Source organism: Hemicordylus capensis, chromosome 2 (assembly GCF_027244095.1).
Source record: "Hemicordylus capensis ecotype Gifberg chromosome 2, rHemCap1.1.pri, whole genome shotgun sequence".
Classification (NCBI taxonomy): Eukaryota; Metazoa; Chordata; class Lepidosauria; order Squamata; family Cordylidae; genus Hemicordylus; species Hemicordylus capensis.
Genome location: NC_069658.1, coordinates 403935065 through 403951061, shown reverse-complemented (window position 1 = coordinate 403951061; position 15997 = coordinate 403935065). Strand labels below are relative to the sequence as shown.

Below are 15997 nucleotides of genomic sequence, written 5' to 3'. Positions count from 1 at the left end.
TGGTGGCCAAATTTTTATATACTCAAATTTTCACTTTCTGGTGGCGATACAGTCCCAGTTCCTTAGATCTATTCTTGGTGTTCCACATTGCGTACCAAATGCTTTACTTAAAATGAAAACTTGGTTCATCCCAGTTGAAGACTTCTGCTTTGGTGTTCACCTTAATGGATAGCTGGGTGACCTCACCTTAATGGATAACTTTTCCTCTAGATGGGAAAATGTGATGGAGAAGAAACTTCGGTGTTATGGTCTCCCATTTTCAGACCTGGCTTGTACAGGCCCTCTTAAGGCCAAAGAATCAGTTCACCAGCACCTTTGGGATATTGCACTTCAAAAGGACAGAGCACAAACTACACAATGTGTAGTTGTAGGAAATCCTAGACGAATCTTATCCCTGGCTAATTACTTATACAAATTTACTTTCCCTAAGTTCTGCCATGCCTTTACTTTGGCCCTTTTAAATGTGTTGCCTTTGGCTGTTTTGGAGGGTAGATTATGCCGTATTATATTTATTTTTTATTTTTTTTACATTTTATATCCCACTCTTTCTCAGAGTGGAGCCCAGAGCGGTGTACTACATACTTAGGTTTCTCCTCACAACAACCCTGTGAAGTAGGTTAGGCTGAGAGAGAAGTGACTGGCCCAGAGTCACCCAGCTAGTAGCATGGCTGAATGGGGAATTTGAACTCAGGTCTCCCCGGTCCTAGTTCAGCACTCTTAACCACTACACCATGCTGGCTCTATTCCGTATTCCCAATGGCTGTGTCTCTGTTGCTCAGGCATGATCAAGTCAGTAACACATGTATTACTTTATTGTGTATTTTATAGAGATATATGTTCTCTCCTGATTGGTCCAATTTTGTTACTGTTCAGGCCAGCCGGATGACTTTTTTCAAGGGAAGAGAGCTGGTCTTGTAGTAGCAAGCATGACTTGTCCCCTTAGGCTAAGCAGGGTCTGCCCTGGTTGCATACGAAAGGGAGACTAGAAGTTTGAGCACTGTAAGATATTCCCCTTAGGGGATGGAGCCGCTCTGGGAAGAGCTTCTAGGCTCCAAGTTCCTTCCCTGGCATCTCTAAGATAGGGCTGAGAGAGATTCCTGCCTGCACCCTTGGAGAAGCCGCTGCCAGTCTGTGTCGATAATACTGAGCGAAACCAATGGTCTGACTCAGTATATGGCAGCTTCCTATGTTCCTATAAATCTCCTCCTTTCTGACTATGATGCTAAGATTACCTACTATGTGGCCAAATTTTGCTCCACTGCTTGTAATATCAGGAAACAAATGCTTAACCCTTATGTTATGTAAGGTACATGTGGTGTTCTGGTGGTGGGTTGGTAGTCTTAGTATTCTTCAGTATTATTTAGTAGCAGAGTATTTTAAGGTATATTGTGTTGATGTAACTGCCTCAGGGGTGTTTGGTCAGCACCCCCAGTGCAGGCAAATGTGGGGAATTTAGCTCAAAAGGGGAGGTAGTTCCAAGCAGTTTTAATTTGTGCAAGTGTCTGAACTCAAGAAAATTGGCTTGAGAGAGAGGTTTTAATTAACAAAAAGGAGTTCATTGTAAGAAAAATGAATAAAAGCAATAAGACTACGTTACTAGGTGGCCCTAACGTAAAGGCCATACAAATATGTTTTAAAATAGACAATTGTAAGGCACATTTATCTTACAGTTCCAGATTATGTGTAAATTCCCAGGCGGGCAAGAGAGGGGAAGGGGGAAAGTTTGGATCAAAGTGATAGATTGGGGTCCTGAGAGCCGGACAACCACTATACTGTACCTGTCTCTAGGCAACAAGGCTTCGGGTAGCGGGAGACTCTCATCCTTCAGGGACAGCAAGGTGGAAGGCAGGAGGGTTGCAGAGGTTAGTGAAAGGATGGATGCCCATGAGATAGATATCTCAAGCCCAGATCTCTATGCCTGCTAGGGACAATGGCTGGAAGGGCACACTGACCAATCCAGGTAGTGATTTCAGCTTGGGTGGCACCAATGGAGAGGGAAACACCAAGGTGGTCTGCTGGAGTCTAGTTGCGGTGGAGTCCCAGGTGTAAAGCACAAGAGAGCACTGAGATGTTTTGCAGTTGGAGTCCCGAGTTGGAAGGACAAGGGGGCACAAGATGGAGTCCCCAGTAGGATGGAAAGGGGGACATACTGGGTCATGGAGTCAGGGATACTTATATCCCAAAATGTGCCTTGGAGGCATATTTCTTTTGTCATACTTTGCAGAATAGAAGAGCCCAGGCTGGCTGGCATGGAATGCATTGTGTCTGATCGTCCTTCCTGGATAGGACGGGGTGTGAATAACCTATTGTATGCAAGGCTGATTGTAATGAAAACTAGAGTACACAGGTGTGTCAAAGAATATCCTGTGTTGAGACTGACTCTCCCAGTAGGAACATAGGAAGGAACATAGGAAGCTGCCATATACCGAGTCAGACCATGCGTCCATCTTGCTCAGTATTGTCTTCACAGACTGGCAGCGGCTTCTCCAAGGTTGCAGGCAGGAAGCCCTCTCAGCCCTATCTTGGAGATGCCAGGGAAGGAATTTGGAGCCTAGATGCTCTCCCCAGAGCGACTCCAGCCCCTGAGGGGAATATCTTACAGCGCTCACACTATAGTAATTCTATCAAAAGTTTCGATGTGCACCTTTTCAAAGTTACGTCACAGACTCACCCCTTTTGTGATGGAGGCTGCTGCTGCGCTTCTGTTTTCCCTTCCTTGCCTAATTGCTTCATTAGCAACAGGTGTTGTCTCTCTTGTGAGAGGATGAGAGGACTTTTAGAGTTCATCCTAAGTCCAAAATGACCTCAGATGCCAGATAACTCGCAATAGCTAGTTCTGGAGTCTGCTTAGCTGGGCCCCCACATAGGGAGAGGGGGTGTGAAGCTAATCCCCTTTGCAGTTTGTGTTACTTGCAGCCCAAATGCCAGTTCACTGCCTACTAAGCGACTTGTCTCCATATATAACATAAACTGGAAGCTCACATTGTGGTGCAGCTCCTGAGCATAGCAAAAACGCAATCTCCAAGCCTGGCGATGCAGCTGTTAACAGGGAGGCTTCTGGGAGCCGGATAGAATAAGCTCAGCTAGTAACAATTGCCTGTAACTGTTGATTCCTGTAATTGCTGGCTAGTCGTGGATCGTAATAAATAAATGAAATGATGATGTGATGAAATGATGATTATCAAAAGGTACAAGGCCCTGAGCAGTCATCACTGTACCAAAGAGCCTGTCTTGTTTGAGAAATGAGAAGTAAGATTTTTCTCTCTAATCAACATCTTCTTTTAAATAATGCCTTGGGGGCTTACTGGCTTATCACGTTTGGGCAGGTATCTGATTGGACATGCCATGGATTTTCCTACACAAGGAGAGATTGGTGATAATTATGCTGCGTGTTTTCCAGTCATAAACAGCTGTTTCGTTCCTCCAAAGAAGAATGATACTTACTTGTCGTCTTCCACACAAAATTGGAATGATCAAACTTGGTGTGTTTCTAGTTCTTTGGCAGCTAGTAATGGAGAAAATGTTAAAATATTTGATTTATTCATTTTGAGGGGAGTAAAAGTGCCCCCCTTGTTCTGGAACTTAGCAGTCCTCAATGACTTGTCACCAAACTTCATATCAATAAGATTGCAGGTGGGGAACTTCAGTCAGTCTGAGTCTGGGAAAGATTTTAGGATTGTTCAAAAAATGGGCAATCAGCATGAGGTAGAGGGGAACGGAACTTCAGACCATTTTCTTTTTTGACAGCACATGAATGATCGTGGCCAGCACCACATCTGGGTATCTTGGCTGATGTGATCTAGTCCACACTTGGAAGCTGAAGGAGCTGGGGTTGGTCGGATGGGGGTGTATGTGTTGCAAGCTACTTACTTCACTTTTGTTGGAAATCAGAATCAAACTGTGAATGTATTTAAAATGAGTTCATGTGACCTGGATTTTTATAATTCCTGTTTGGAAGAAGGCAACAGTCCAAAAAATGAGGCAAATTGTGATTTAAACCTGCAGTCTTCAGAGTTGTGGTTATGACCAAATCACTTGGCTACATCATTTTGGGGAGCCAGTGTCATCTCAGACAACTCCCTCCCACTTGCAATGCAGAGGAGTGTGTGTGTCTCTCTCCCCCCCCCGCCCCATATTCTCCTGGCAGTAAATCAAAGATGCAGATTGACAGCAGTGTCCGAGTACTTGTCCTTGGGAACTGCCTCATAGCCACATTTGCTTTTGAAAGCTTAGTGAATGTAAACTTTTATGTAAGGTCTCTGATTGGAAATTACAAATGTATAATTTATACAGGTCTGTGAATGATTTATATTGTGTTAAGTGGTGATTTAGGTGGAAAATACAACCCCCACTAGCAGAATCTTTAATGAAAAGTGTCTGTTCTTATGAATTTATTTCTGAAGCAATGTTTGAGCATGGTGTGTTTGACATAAATCAGGTCTAATTGTCACTTTGTGATTAATGAACATATGCTGGCCATTTTCCCCTCCCATAATTGAACCTGCATTCAATTCATCAGACAAAGTGAAACAAGTTTAGGTTTGGGCAGATTCTGTGCCTTTTAAAGAAAGGGTGGCAGGATTGCTTGGGATTTTCCTTCTTTGACTGTGCAGAGGAATGAGACCAAACTGAAGATTTAGATCTGTGGCTTCAAGAAAGCTGTGTGTGCTGCTTGCTGAACTGTTGTGATACAAAGGCAATACACTCTCGTGTTAGGCTGATGGATGGATGGATGGTTGGGGTGTGTGTGTGTGTGTGTGTGTGTGTGTTTTCCCCTTGCCACTTCCTTCGTGCATGGCCTTGGGCTAGTGGCTTGGCTTCTCTGAGCCTTATGGAAGAACACAGTAATTCTTTAATGCCTCATAGTTGGTTTAGCAAACCTTATCCAGGTGTGTGATACCCACAAATGTATGGCCTGGCTTCTCTGCTTTTGGGTTGGTGGGGGGCAGGATCAGAGCCCTAGTTAAGCTAGGATAGGAAGAGATGTTGTCAGACTGGATATGTAGGGGAGCCCCCTTTTGGTGAACTGAAGCTTTTCTTTCTTCACATCTGTGGAAATTTTGTATTTGCCAAGAGCAAGACATATCTGCTTGCAGTCGAGTTGCTTCAGACAAATAAGTGTCCACCTTTCCTCTAATCTGAAAACATTCACAGAGAATGGAAATTCCCGGTGATCTCAGATACTTAGCAGAAGTACATCTGACCAGTTTTTCTCACTGATTAAGGGCCAAACTGGATATGATGGGGGCAGATTCATTTGTTTGTTCATGTTTCTGTTCATGTATGAAGTAGGGGTTCAGTGGGGAAGAAACTGATTTTAATAGTCTTTTTAAAAAAAAAAAATGGGGAAAGGAACATACAGATGAAGGGGGTGGAACCCTTCCCAAGCTCCATCACTTCAGACACTTGTCTCCCAGCCTACCTCATTTCCATTGTGGGAGCTGATCTAGGAGAAAAGTGCTTGAAGCACTGGGAGCGCAAGGTAGTAAGACTGAGGATTCATCTCCTTTCACCCATGCATCTCTTCTCTTGTTTAAAAATAAGACTTTGCATGGATGTTTCGTGAATGGGACAGACGCACGAACAAGCAACATTGCTGCCCCATTGCATCAAATTTGGCCCTAAGATAATGTATGGCAGGTATAAATCATGTGAACTAAGTTTCACCTAGCTCTGAGACAAAAGCTTTAATCTGCTACACAAACACCATTTCCTATAACATCATCTTATTTTGCCACAGATACATCCACTGCACAGGAGGGTTGGCTTCATTTTTGCATGGTCTACTTTTCTAAACAAACAAACCAGAATCCTTATGGAGTGTGTAACAAGAATGTATTGTTGAGAAATATGTGTAGTTAGAGTACAGGCTAACCAGTGATGGATGATCCTAATATGTCCTCTTTCTTAAAAATATATCAGGTACCCTGCTGGATCAGATCAAGGTCCACTTAGTGCAGCATTCTTTGCAAGATATTCTAGCCATCAGTGGGTGCTAGGTGGCCCACTAATGTCTGTAATTGCTCACTCCATCTGCTGCTCCTTAGCAGTTCTGCACTAATCACTCTGTCTAATCTGTGGACTGCTGTTGTTTCAGGATATAGACAAATTTGGCAATGAGATCACTCAGCTAGCTCGTCCACTCCCGGTTGAGTACCTCATCATAGATGTAAGTATCCCTTCTGCTTATCTGCTTATTTTGCAGGGGGAAATAGAAATGGGACAAAAATCATCCCAAAGTTGAAACTGGAATCCCCACCTTTTTGTTTCTTATTCTCCTCTCCTCCTTGTTGGAAGTATCAACAAGCAGCTCACAACTTGTTTTCTGTGTTATTTTGGGACAGTGGTGATTTGAAACCTGAGGAGAAGCATTTAGCATCCCCGTTAGGTGCTGCTTGGAGCATCTCATTGCTCTTATGAAGTGACATGTATCCTTTAGATGAGTAGAAATTGTCACTCCCCAGAGAGAGGCTGGGATTACATCACCAGGAACTTGTTAACAAGTGTCTACTGTGCCTTTCAAAGGACCGATTAAGCAGTCTGCTGTTCATAGTGACTGAGCCAGACAAGGCTTGAATGCCTGTGGCATCTCCATTGCCATTAGCAGAGCCTTCAGCTTGCATAAGAGAGCCCAGCAGTGGTACATTGGCAGTCTCCCTTCCATGGGGAAATGGGCTTATTTCTGGAGCGATGTCCAGGATGTGTATGTGTACAGTATCTCCATAGCAAAGAGCTAATACTCTTGGTTGGTAAATATTTCCACAGTCCTCAAATGTAGCATTTAAAATAATAAAATAAAGGAGACATTTTACTGGGCAGAATTGTGTAAGGTAGAGAGTTCATCAGCAGGGTAGTTGTTGTACCAGTCTGTTACTGAATCAAAAGAGGTTCCCTGTGTCAGCCTTTAATGTGGGCTGCAGATTAGCACTTGTTCCTCCATGTCCATATTTCTGTGCTGCTGCTGAGAGTCGACTTGGGGCTGAAGGCATTTAACGCCTGATTCATGCAGCGAGATGCTGCCTTTTGCAACAATGGTAGCCATTATGGTGAGCCTGCAGATTTTGTGTTCCAATTGACAGCTCTGAAACATATTTATTATCCAAGTAGCAAAGGCATCTGTTTTTTGAACTACTTGGGGTATAATTAAGATAAAAACAGGTTGACAGAACATGTACTTAGGAGGAGTCTGAAAAAAAGATAAAACTGAATTTCTGCACAATTCTTAGTGTTTTAAAATTATTCTCTTATTAACTTGAGCTGTTTCTGCACCTTTGGTGTCAGTTACAAATTGTGCTGATGCCTGATTGAAAAGCCCTTTGTTAGTAAGGCTTCCAGCTCTATAGATCACAGCTGGGATATGACAACATCTCCATGTTAAATAAAACAACCTGTGATATTAGTCTGCCTTGGGCAACTTGTGTAGGATCAGCAGGCATGACCTCACTCTTGCCAAATCAGTAGGAATGCAAAAGGTATAGCTGCCTCACATTAGCAAAGCACTCAAGTCCTCCAGAAGAGAATGGTCTTGTCCTGATGTTTATTATAGTAATTATTTTTAAAATATGCAGTGCTGCTTTTCTGGGAGAAAGGAAGCAGGAGCTTGAACTCCTGAAGGTTCGAATCCAGCAACCTTAGCAATACCTGTCACCTCCAGTCTCAAAAGGCAGGATGGCTCTGAGAACCAGTTGCAGGGGAGTAATGGCAGGAGAGAGGGCATGCCCTCAACTCCTGCCTGTGGCTTCCAGCAGTATCTGGTGGGCCACTGTGAGAAACAGGATGCTGGACTAGATGGGCCTTGGGCCTGATCCAGCTGTTCTTATGTTCTTACGAAGGAAGGCCAGATAATAGTCCAGCTGATGCTGTCCTGAATATTTCTGAATTAGTCTTCCTGTTTGAAATGGAATTCTTTGTTACGTTGAGTATGTTTAGCAATGCATGCTGAAGCCTCTCATGTGGAAAAACAAGGAGGGTCTAGATAAAATGTATGTAAACCTTAGGAGCTTCACTTCATAGTCTCTCCTCTTGACCTTTTCCAGCTGGCTCTCTTCATTTCTAAGAAGAGACCTATATCTGCCATACATCTGGTTTATTTTCTAGCAGTGTCTGGGTTGTACTTTGAATAGTTCTCTCCTGTGTTTGTTTTTAAAGATTACTACTACATTTCCCAAGGATCCAGTTTACACATTTTCTATTTCTCAAAATCCATTCCCTATTGAGAACCGTGATGTGCTGGGAGAAACTCAGGTAAGGCCAAGTCATGGTCGGGAGGGGTAGCTCTATGCAACTGAATTGAAATACTTCCAGTATTTAAAGATTTTAGGAAAATGTGCAAAGAAAAAAACCACACAAAAACTTCCTGGGCTGGTTACAGATGCTAAGCAGTCAAAAAGCTGTAATTTCTACTTTCTCTTTGTGTGCTGAATTTGTGTATGGGTGGAACAGTTCAGTGGGAAGAAATTACACATAATTGTATAAGTAGAATTCTTACTGTAACGTATGTGCATCAAAAGTCAGAACAAAGCTTATGCAAATGACTATAAGTAGTTTTGCAATATAGACATTAAGTGTAAAAGCAAAAAAAGGTAGGTTTTGTTATTCTGGTAATATCTCTCGCCAATGCACATATACTTTAATGTGTATCTTCAGCTTTTCTCTTGCTTACTATTTGAACAAATATATATCTGCAGTGTACAGCTGAAGAAAAGTGTGAATATTATGAAAATGGACCGTGCTTGGCGAGAGGGAAAGCAGTCTGGCTTGCTTTTTCTATTTGTTGCCTGAATTTGAGCTGCTGCCTTCTGTGCCTGTGGGGATATTGATGAGTTGCTGGGTTGAGAAACCATTTTGCCTAGCTCTCTGCTTTTCACTTTAGTTACCCTGGCAACTGTTGTCAGTCAGGAAAGACCAGAGATACAGCCTTACACTTGGGGTGTCCTTGAGCCTCTGGTCAGAAACTGAGTGTAAAGGACAAGTGATGGATTTGTCCATAGCTGCACTTATGCACTTCTCGATCATCTGTTGTTGGGCATTTGGAGAGATAGGATTGTGAGCTAGATGCCCACAAGAGTAAGCCTTCTCCAGACTCTCAGGTAGTCTGTGCTTTCATTTTGCTGATTGCTCTGATATCTTGTAGAGAATGCCTTGTTTTGTACAGAAAGGAGTTGCAAGCCTGTTGTGGTTGTGATGAGACTGTCAGATGTGTGAGAAAACTGGTAGGCAGCATTCAGACTAAGTCATGACTGAGCCCCATTGAAACTAATGGCACTTAAGTTGGTCATGATTTAACTTGCCTGTATGTTGCCCAGTGCACTTTCCCCTTCATGCTCTGCAGGCTTACTCTGAATTAGCATCTTTAGCTGGTAAAAGCCAGACGGTGCTTTCCATTATTCCCCCCCCCCCCCCCGATACCAAGAATTCTGGTATCCTATTCCCTATCCCCTCACTGAGCTGGCTTCAACCAGATAAGCAGAATTGCTATCTGACTTGGTAATGGATCCATGCCATACGGTACATGTCTGAGACAACTTAACAGCATTCCAGCAGAGTTTCACTTACCAGAGTAACCGAGGGCATCTGAAAGATATTGGTAGACAGTGGAGCTATCTATTCTGACAAATGGCAAGGGATGCTTGGATTTGACTAATGTGAATTATAGAAATCATTATAGAATTATTATAAAAATCATGGGAATACTAAACACTTTATTCTCTTTACAATCTCTACAGGACTTTCATAGTCTGGCTACATACTTGTCCCAGAACACCTCCTCTGTTTTCCTTGACATCATCTCAGACTTCCATCTGCTCCTCTTCTTGGTCACCAATGAAGTCATGCCTTTAAGGGTATGTAACCAATAGGAAGCTATTCTGGCAGCTGTCATGGGGGGCTCACAAGGAGAGCTAAGCTTTCCTGGCCTCACAACAAAAAATGATCCTGCATGTGTGGAGATAGGCAGGGCCACTGAGAGCAGGTCTGGGCCCAGGCGAAAAAAAATTTTCAGGCTGTTTCTGCCGCCGCCATGAGGACCCCCCGCCGCTGCTGCCACCACAAGCTTGAACCACCAATCTTTAAAATAATTCTAGCCGTCATGTGCGCGGCCAAGGGGTGGGGGGCAGTGTTTCCTCTAATGGGGATTCCCAGATGTTGTTGACTACAATTCCCATAATCCCCAGCCAATGGCCACTGCAGCTGGGGATGCCGGGAGTTGTAGTTAACAACATTTGGGGATCCCTGTTAGAGGGAACACAGGGGGGTGGGGGGTGAGCCAAGCACTCCGGCGGCGGGCAGAGCAGGAGTGTCCATTGAGCCTGACCACCTGGCCCAGCAGCCCTTGAGAACTGTGAGGTGCTCCAGCACTCCTGCACAGTTTGAATCGAGCGTTGACGCTCGATTCAAACTGCGCAGGCACGCTGAAGCGCCTCACAGTTCTCAAGGGCCGCTGGGCCAGGTGGTCAGGCTCAGCAGTCGCTCGCTCGCTCCTGCTCTGCCTGCTGCCACGGCGGGTGCATGTGTGCGTGTGCTTGGCTCACCTCCCACCCAACAAGCTGCACACATGGCGGCTAGAATTATTTTAAAGTTCAGCACTTCAGCCTCGTAGTGGCGGTGGAACGGGCGCAGGATTGCAGCAGGAGGCAAGACAAAAACATATGGAACATAGTTGCACCTCTGGGCCCCGGTGATTTGTACCAGCTCTCCGGCCGCCTGCCCCTGTCAGCCCTGGAGATAGGCTGCATGCTTCAGTTAGTTTGGCAAAAGCTTCCTCTAAGATACCAGAGGCTGCCCTGTTTTTGAAGCCCCTCTTTAGTTGCTAACAAAGCTACTCAACGGATTTGAGTTTTGAGCAGTCTTAGCTGAGTTGAGAGTACTTTGGAGTAGTATACCAATAACATTTGCAACAATGTCTTTTCAGTTTAAAAGGAGCCAACTTGGCTGTGGCTCTGACAAATGGAAATGTTTTTAAATTCTCTGATTCAAACATTCCTGTTGTGAATGATTGCAAGATCAGCCACCCAATCTTACTCAGGCCAATAACTTCCTGTTTGCCTCTTCCCTCATGCCCACACCCCCTTTTATTGGCTTGGCAGCTAGAATCTGGCCGCATACAAGGCACTGCACCCTGGTACTTTTTTCCCATTTGGGGGGGGGGGAATACACACTGGGAGAAGAAAAATAAGCCATGTGTTTTCCAGAGGCTTTGGGAATTGCACACATCAAGCATGTGCAGAACAGCTGGGCTGCCAGTGGGCAACTGGAGATCAGGACCAATCAGATTTCTCTCTCTTTATAGTTCAGGTTTACTGCAAAGCAGGGGGCAGGGAGAATGGGCAGGAATGAAACCAGTGAAGAGGGAAGAGGTATTTCTCAGTTTAATTCTCTTGAGGTCAGATTGCTGTTTTGAATTGGGGAGATGTATTTGTGAATACGAACCACATACAGGTATTGGGGTCTCTGCAAAGTTTCCATTCAGTTCATCTTAGACTGGCCTCTTGCACCCTCTGCTGTTTGGAGCACAAAATGCTTCCTTCCGGAAAAGTTACCTTAGTCCAGCTATGCCATTTGCTTCTTAGCTGGCACCAATAACAGTGAGCAAATGCCAGACTTCAACTGTACCCTCCCTGCTGTCACCTTCTTATTCTTGCTCTTGGGGCTGTTCATGCCGCCAGTTCCCTGCCCACAAATGCAGCTCTTCACCGCATTGGCTGTGTGTGTGGTGCTCTGGCCAATAGCCCTTTAACCGTCGGTGAGTGGGGGGAGCCCCATGCATGTCGCCACCATAGTACTGCTGTGTAAGTCAGGTGGAAACCTCTGTGCAGGGTTGTATCCGATACAGGGGATGCAAGGGGCAATCCAAAGTCTCTGGTCAGCTGAGGTGAGGTGCCAAATGCCAGCCCCTCGCCGGGACCTGCCCCACCCCCTGGCATGCTTTAAAGAGCAGGGGTGAGGAGGGGAGGCTGCCAGCAGCCTTCTACCCCCTTGAGTCAAAGCCTGCAGGGATCCGATGGGGAGCCCTTCTGACCCCTGGTTTAAAGGGGGTGTGGGGCACGTTGAAGGGGCCACTGACAGCCCCTCTTCCACTGCCCCAGCAACCAGCTCTTGTTCCAAGTGCATGGAGGAACAGCTGCAGCAGCAGGCCGGTGAGGGAGCAGGCCAAGGAGGAGAGTGTCAGGTCGGTGAAATGGCACTCATGGGGATGGGTTGGCTCTGCTCACCCCTCTGCATCAGTTGTCTGAGACAACTGCCTCCCCATGCTGAATGAGAGGGCTGGCCCTGTGTACAGCTCGCCCTCTTCTTGCCTCTTAGGACTGCTGGCCCTGAAAGTTGGAAGGAGAAGAGAGAAAGCACACCCGATATGGTGGCATACTGTTGTTGGAGGTTGAAAACTGAACTGCAGGGCTGTCTTTCGTGTCCACCCTGGCTTTAAAACAGTCTGAGATTATGTGAGGGTGGGTCGAAGGGGTATGGTGGGTTATGGAGAGCACAGCCAGTGGATGGATTGCAAATTATTATTCGCAAAACTGTCTTCGTACAGTTAAATGGACGATCCTGTTTCGAATCACTCCAATTAGTGGGGTGGAAGCAGCTTTGAAGAGGGTAAAGGCGGGATATAAATTTAACAAACAAACAAACAAACAAACAAAATAAAAGTGAATGGGATTAACTGTGATCTGTCCTCACTCTTTCAGGATAGCATCAGCTTGTTGCTAGAAGCAGTAAGGACCCGGAATGAGGAGCTGGCACAGACTTGGAAGAAATCTGAGCAATGGGCCACCATTGAACAGCTTTGCAGTATGTCTTCTGCCTTTCCCCTTTTGATACAGAATAGAGGCACCTCACTGCAGAGATCTTGGAGAGCTTTGATTTGTCTGCCATATGTTGCACTGTGTTGCAATTTGGACCCCAACCCCCCTCAGTCACTTCAGAGAGATCAGTGAGGAGGGAGTCTTGGGCATTTTTTCCAGTGATGGCACTCTGCCTGGTCAAGAAGGCGAAGCATTTGCAAAGTACTTTATTATCCCTGCATTCGTGCCATACCCTTACCAGCAAAGTGGATTGTTCTAGTGTACAGAAGGGAGTGAAGGTTATATCATTGAAGACATTGGTAGGGTTGTACAGAACCTGCAGCGGGCGGGGGGGGGAAGCAGAAATATGGCTTAGTGTGCAAGGGAGGCCCTGTATTTATTACAGAAACCTGCCAGTTTCTGTCAGATTTCGGTGAAGGTCTTATGAGTGCTTTTGCAGCTTCTCTGATCCTCTCCTGTTTGCTGTATTTTGTCTTTGCAGGTACAGTTGGTGTGCAGCTGCCAGGACTCCAAGAATACGGTGCCATGGGTGGCTCGACGCATGCTGCCACCTCTTCCATGTGGGCCTGTCAGCACTGCACCTTCATGAACCAGCCAGGCACCGATCACTGCGAGATGTGTAGCCTTCCACGTAGCTAGGCCCCATCTGGCTTGGCAGTCAGGGCGGCCATTACAGACCAACTGGCAGAAATACAGAGGCAAACCCTAAGCCAGGCGGGACTGTTCTTCCTCCTGGGATGATGCACCATGAGGGGCAGGGTGGAGCAGGCAATGGGAGAGAGTGACCCACATCATGGGCACTCGGTGCCATTCGGATGGTGGCAGTTTGCTGTGGGAGCTGGAGATCCTAGTGGGTGAAGATGACTCGGCCCCTCTGCCCAGTGCTGCTGCCTCATCTTTTCTTTGCTCTCAGTATTGTACAAAACCAGAGGTCATATTTCCCTTTGAGCTGCAGTCACACGGGTGGCTCATCAGCTCTGCAGGTGCATGGGTGTGGGGGCCATGCTCCCTGCTCGCTTGCATGCCACATGCTTTCCCCAGCCTTAAGCCAGTGAGTGAGGTTAGGCAGCAGTGTCGAAGGGAGGCTTGGTCCTCAAGGGCGGGCTTACCTAACATCGCTCTCTCGGCATGCTTTGCATTTAGCCTCCCGGTGGCTGGGTCCTGAGTCACTTCGGTCCACCCTCTAATTATCGCTTCCAAACCAAGCGCCCTGCAGTGACAGAACATACAGTGGCCGAGAGCCCCAGGCTAAGTCCCAGGCTAAGCCCCAGAGCACTTGGGCACTGGAGAGGGGAGAGAGCGCCCTCCTCAACTTTGCAGGGGTCTCTCTGCTTGCCTGTTGACCCACTTCTTGTCCAGCTTAGCCATAATGACAGTAGATTGAAGTGATCTGTTGACTGCTGTTTCCTGGTGCTTCTTGTCTAGGGCTGGGCAACAGAGAGGATCATTCCTTGCTAAATCAGGCTTTGGGGACCAGCAGACTTCCTGGTCTGGAAGCAACAAACAGGATCTTGGCAAAACCATCTTGGCTGAGTCGGGATTGGACAGGCAATAGTTCACATGAAATTAACTTGCCCCAGATCTCCATGCATCATCCCTTTCTATATAAAGGTGTTTCCTGGTATTTGTAGCTGTGAGCAGGAAAAACCTCAAGTACCTTCCATGTGCCTATTAATGACTCGAATAGCATCCCAGCATGGCACAGCCACATTTGTTGGCATCTTGAAAGGAACTTTCTTACTCCACCATGACCCAGGGATATCATGGCTGAGACCCTGGCAATGCTCATGCCTCAAGAACGTACATCTGCCTGCTGTTCCCATAACCACATCTTGACAGTGCCCCCAAGCTCCATAGTTCCTTGGATGTGTGAGCTCCTCCAGTTTTTGAGCTGTGCAGAGATGTACTTTCATTCTCCAAAAGTTCCCAGCATCTTGGCCAACAATGTCATCGGTTAAAGCACATTGGCTGCAATACCATTTCTACACTTAACTAGCCTATTATTGCCCAGGCAGATTCATCAAGCAAGGTATTTTAATCTGTTGGGTTATGTGGATTGAGAGCATCCTTCCACAGTTTATCTTTTTAGATACTTGCTACAGCAAAATATGCCTCCACCCCAGTTTCCATTATGGGCATGTAAGCCTGGGTCCCAGACAGCTGCCATGACTGATGTGGTTTCTGCCTCCTGTGGCAGAAGTCTCTCGGGCTTTGTCCTTCACACGTTCAAATCATATGATTGGTCATCTGGCCCTTGTTAGTGCTGACAGGGCGTGCAACTCTTTCTCCTTTTCTGGGTTTGTGTTTTGACTAGATTTCTTGAGCTCACTGGGCTGTAGCCGCTCTTGCTATTACTCTTGGTTCGATTGGTTGCAGAGGTGTGTGTTTGGTTTGGATTGGAGTGAACTGAATAGCAGCCCTGCAAATAAAAATCTATTAAAAGCATCTGAAATGGAAGTCTCCTGCTCCTTTTGTTTCCCTTTCTTTTTCCTCCCTGCATCTCATTCTCTCCCATCCATTTTCCACTTGAGTATCTCTTGCGTTAGTAGATCTTTTCCCAGAAAAGGGTTGGGTATTAAGAACATTGTATCTCATGAGAACCTCCTGATCCAACCTTCCCAAATCCCAGTAATACTGACCATGCTTACCAATGTGCATTGATAGGTGTAGGAGGGGGAGCAAATGATAGGATTTTTCAGCACCACTTCAGCTCAAGGTGATAGAGCTTTGCCTAGAGAAAGATCTAGCAATGCTGGGTAAAGTTTCTACAAGCCATTTGCATTTTTTCAGAACTCCACTAAGCAAGAAATACACAGTTCACCCAGGGGTGTCTGGAGCGGCTCTAGATGAATTGTTGCTTGAGTGCTCACTCTAGTAACCGTCTAGATGAGTGTTTGACTGGACATCAGCTTAAAATTTATCTCTGAAGGCATTTTGCAAGCCAGACAATCTGTCTTGGCTTTGTTGCCTTGGAAGCAAAGTAGCAATAAAACATTAAAAATTCTAAAAGGGTTATATTTCTTTGGACAGAGCTCTCATATTCAGTCTTGCAACTTATGACTTTTATATCCTGTTTTGCACCAGTTTACCTGGTCTCAACTACTGCCTCCTTCAGTCCCCAACAAGACACCCAAGAATGCACCAGAGGCCAGCCACTTCAGACTTGCATAGTATCAACTCATTTTCTCACGCTTGTA

The 15997-nt window shown here is 45.8% G+C and overlaps 1 protein-coding gene across 3 annotated transcripts in view; it reads left to right on the top strand.

Annotated features, from left to right (window-relative positions):
• The window catches only part of NPLOC4 (NPL4 homolog, ubiquitin recognition factor), a 64235-nt gene extending 48983 nt beyond the window's left edge, over positions 1–15252 (top strand). For all 3 annotated transcript variants that reach the window (XM_053289723.1, XM_053289725.1, XM_053289724.1), the window contains 5 exons: positions 6098–6169; positions 8149–8244; positions 9726–9842; positions 12684–12786; positions 13282–15252. In XM_053289723.1, coding sequence (XP_053145698.1) covers positions 6098–6169; positions 8149–8244; positions 9726–9842; positions 12684–12786; positions 13282–13439 — 546 coding nt within the window. In that variant the 3' untranslated portion in view covers positions 13440–15252. The remainder of the gene's footprint in view (positions 1–6097; positions 6170–8148; positions 8245–9725; positions 9843–12683; positions 12787–13281) is intronic.
• Positions 15253–15997: the final 745 nt, after the last annotated feature.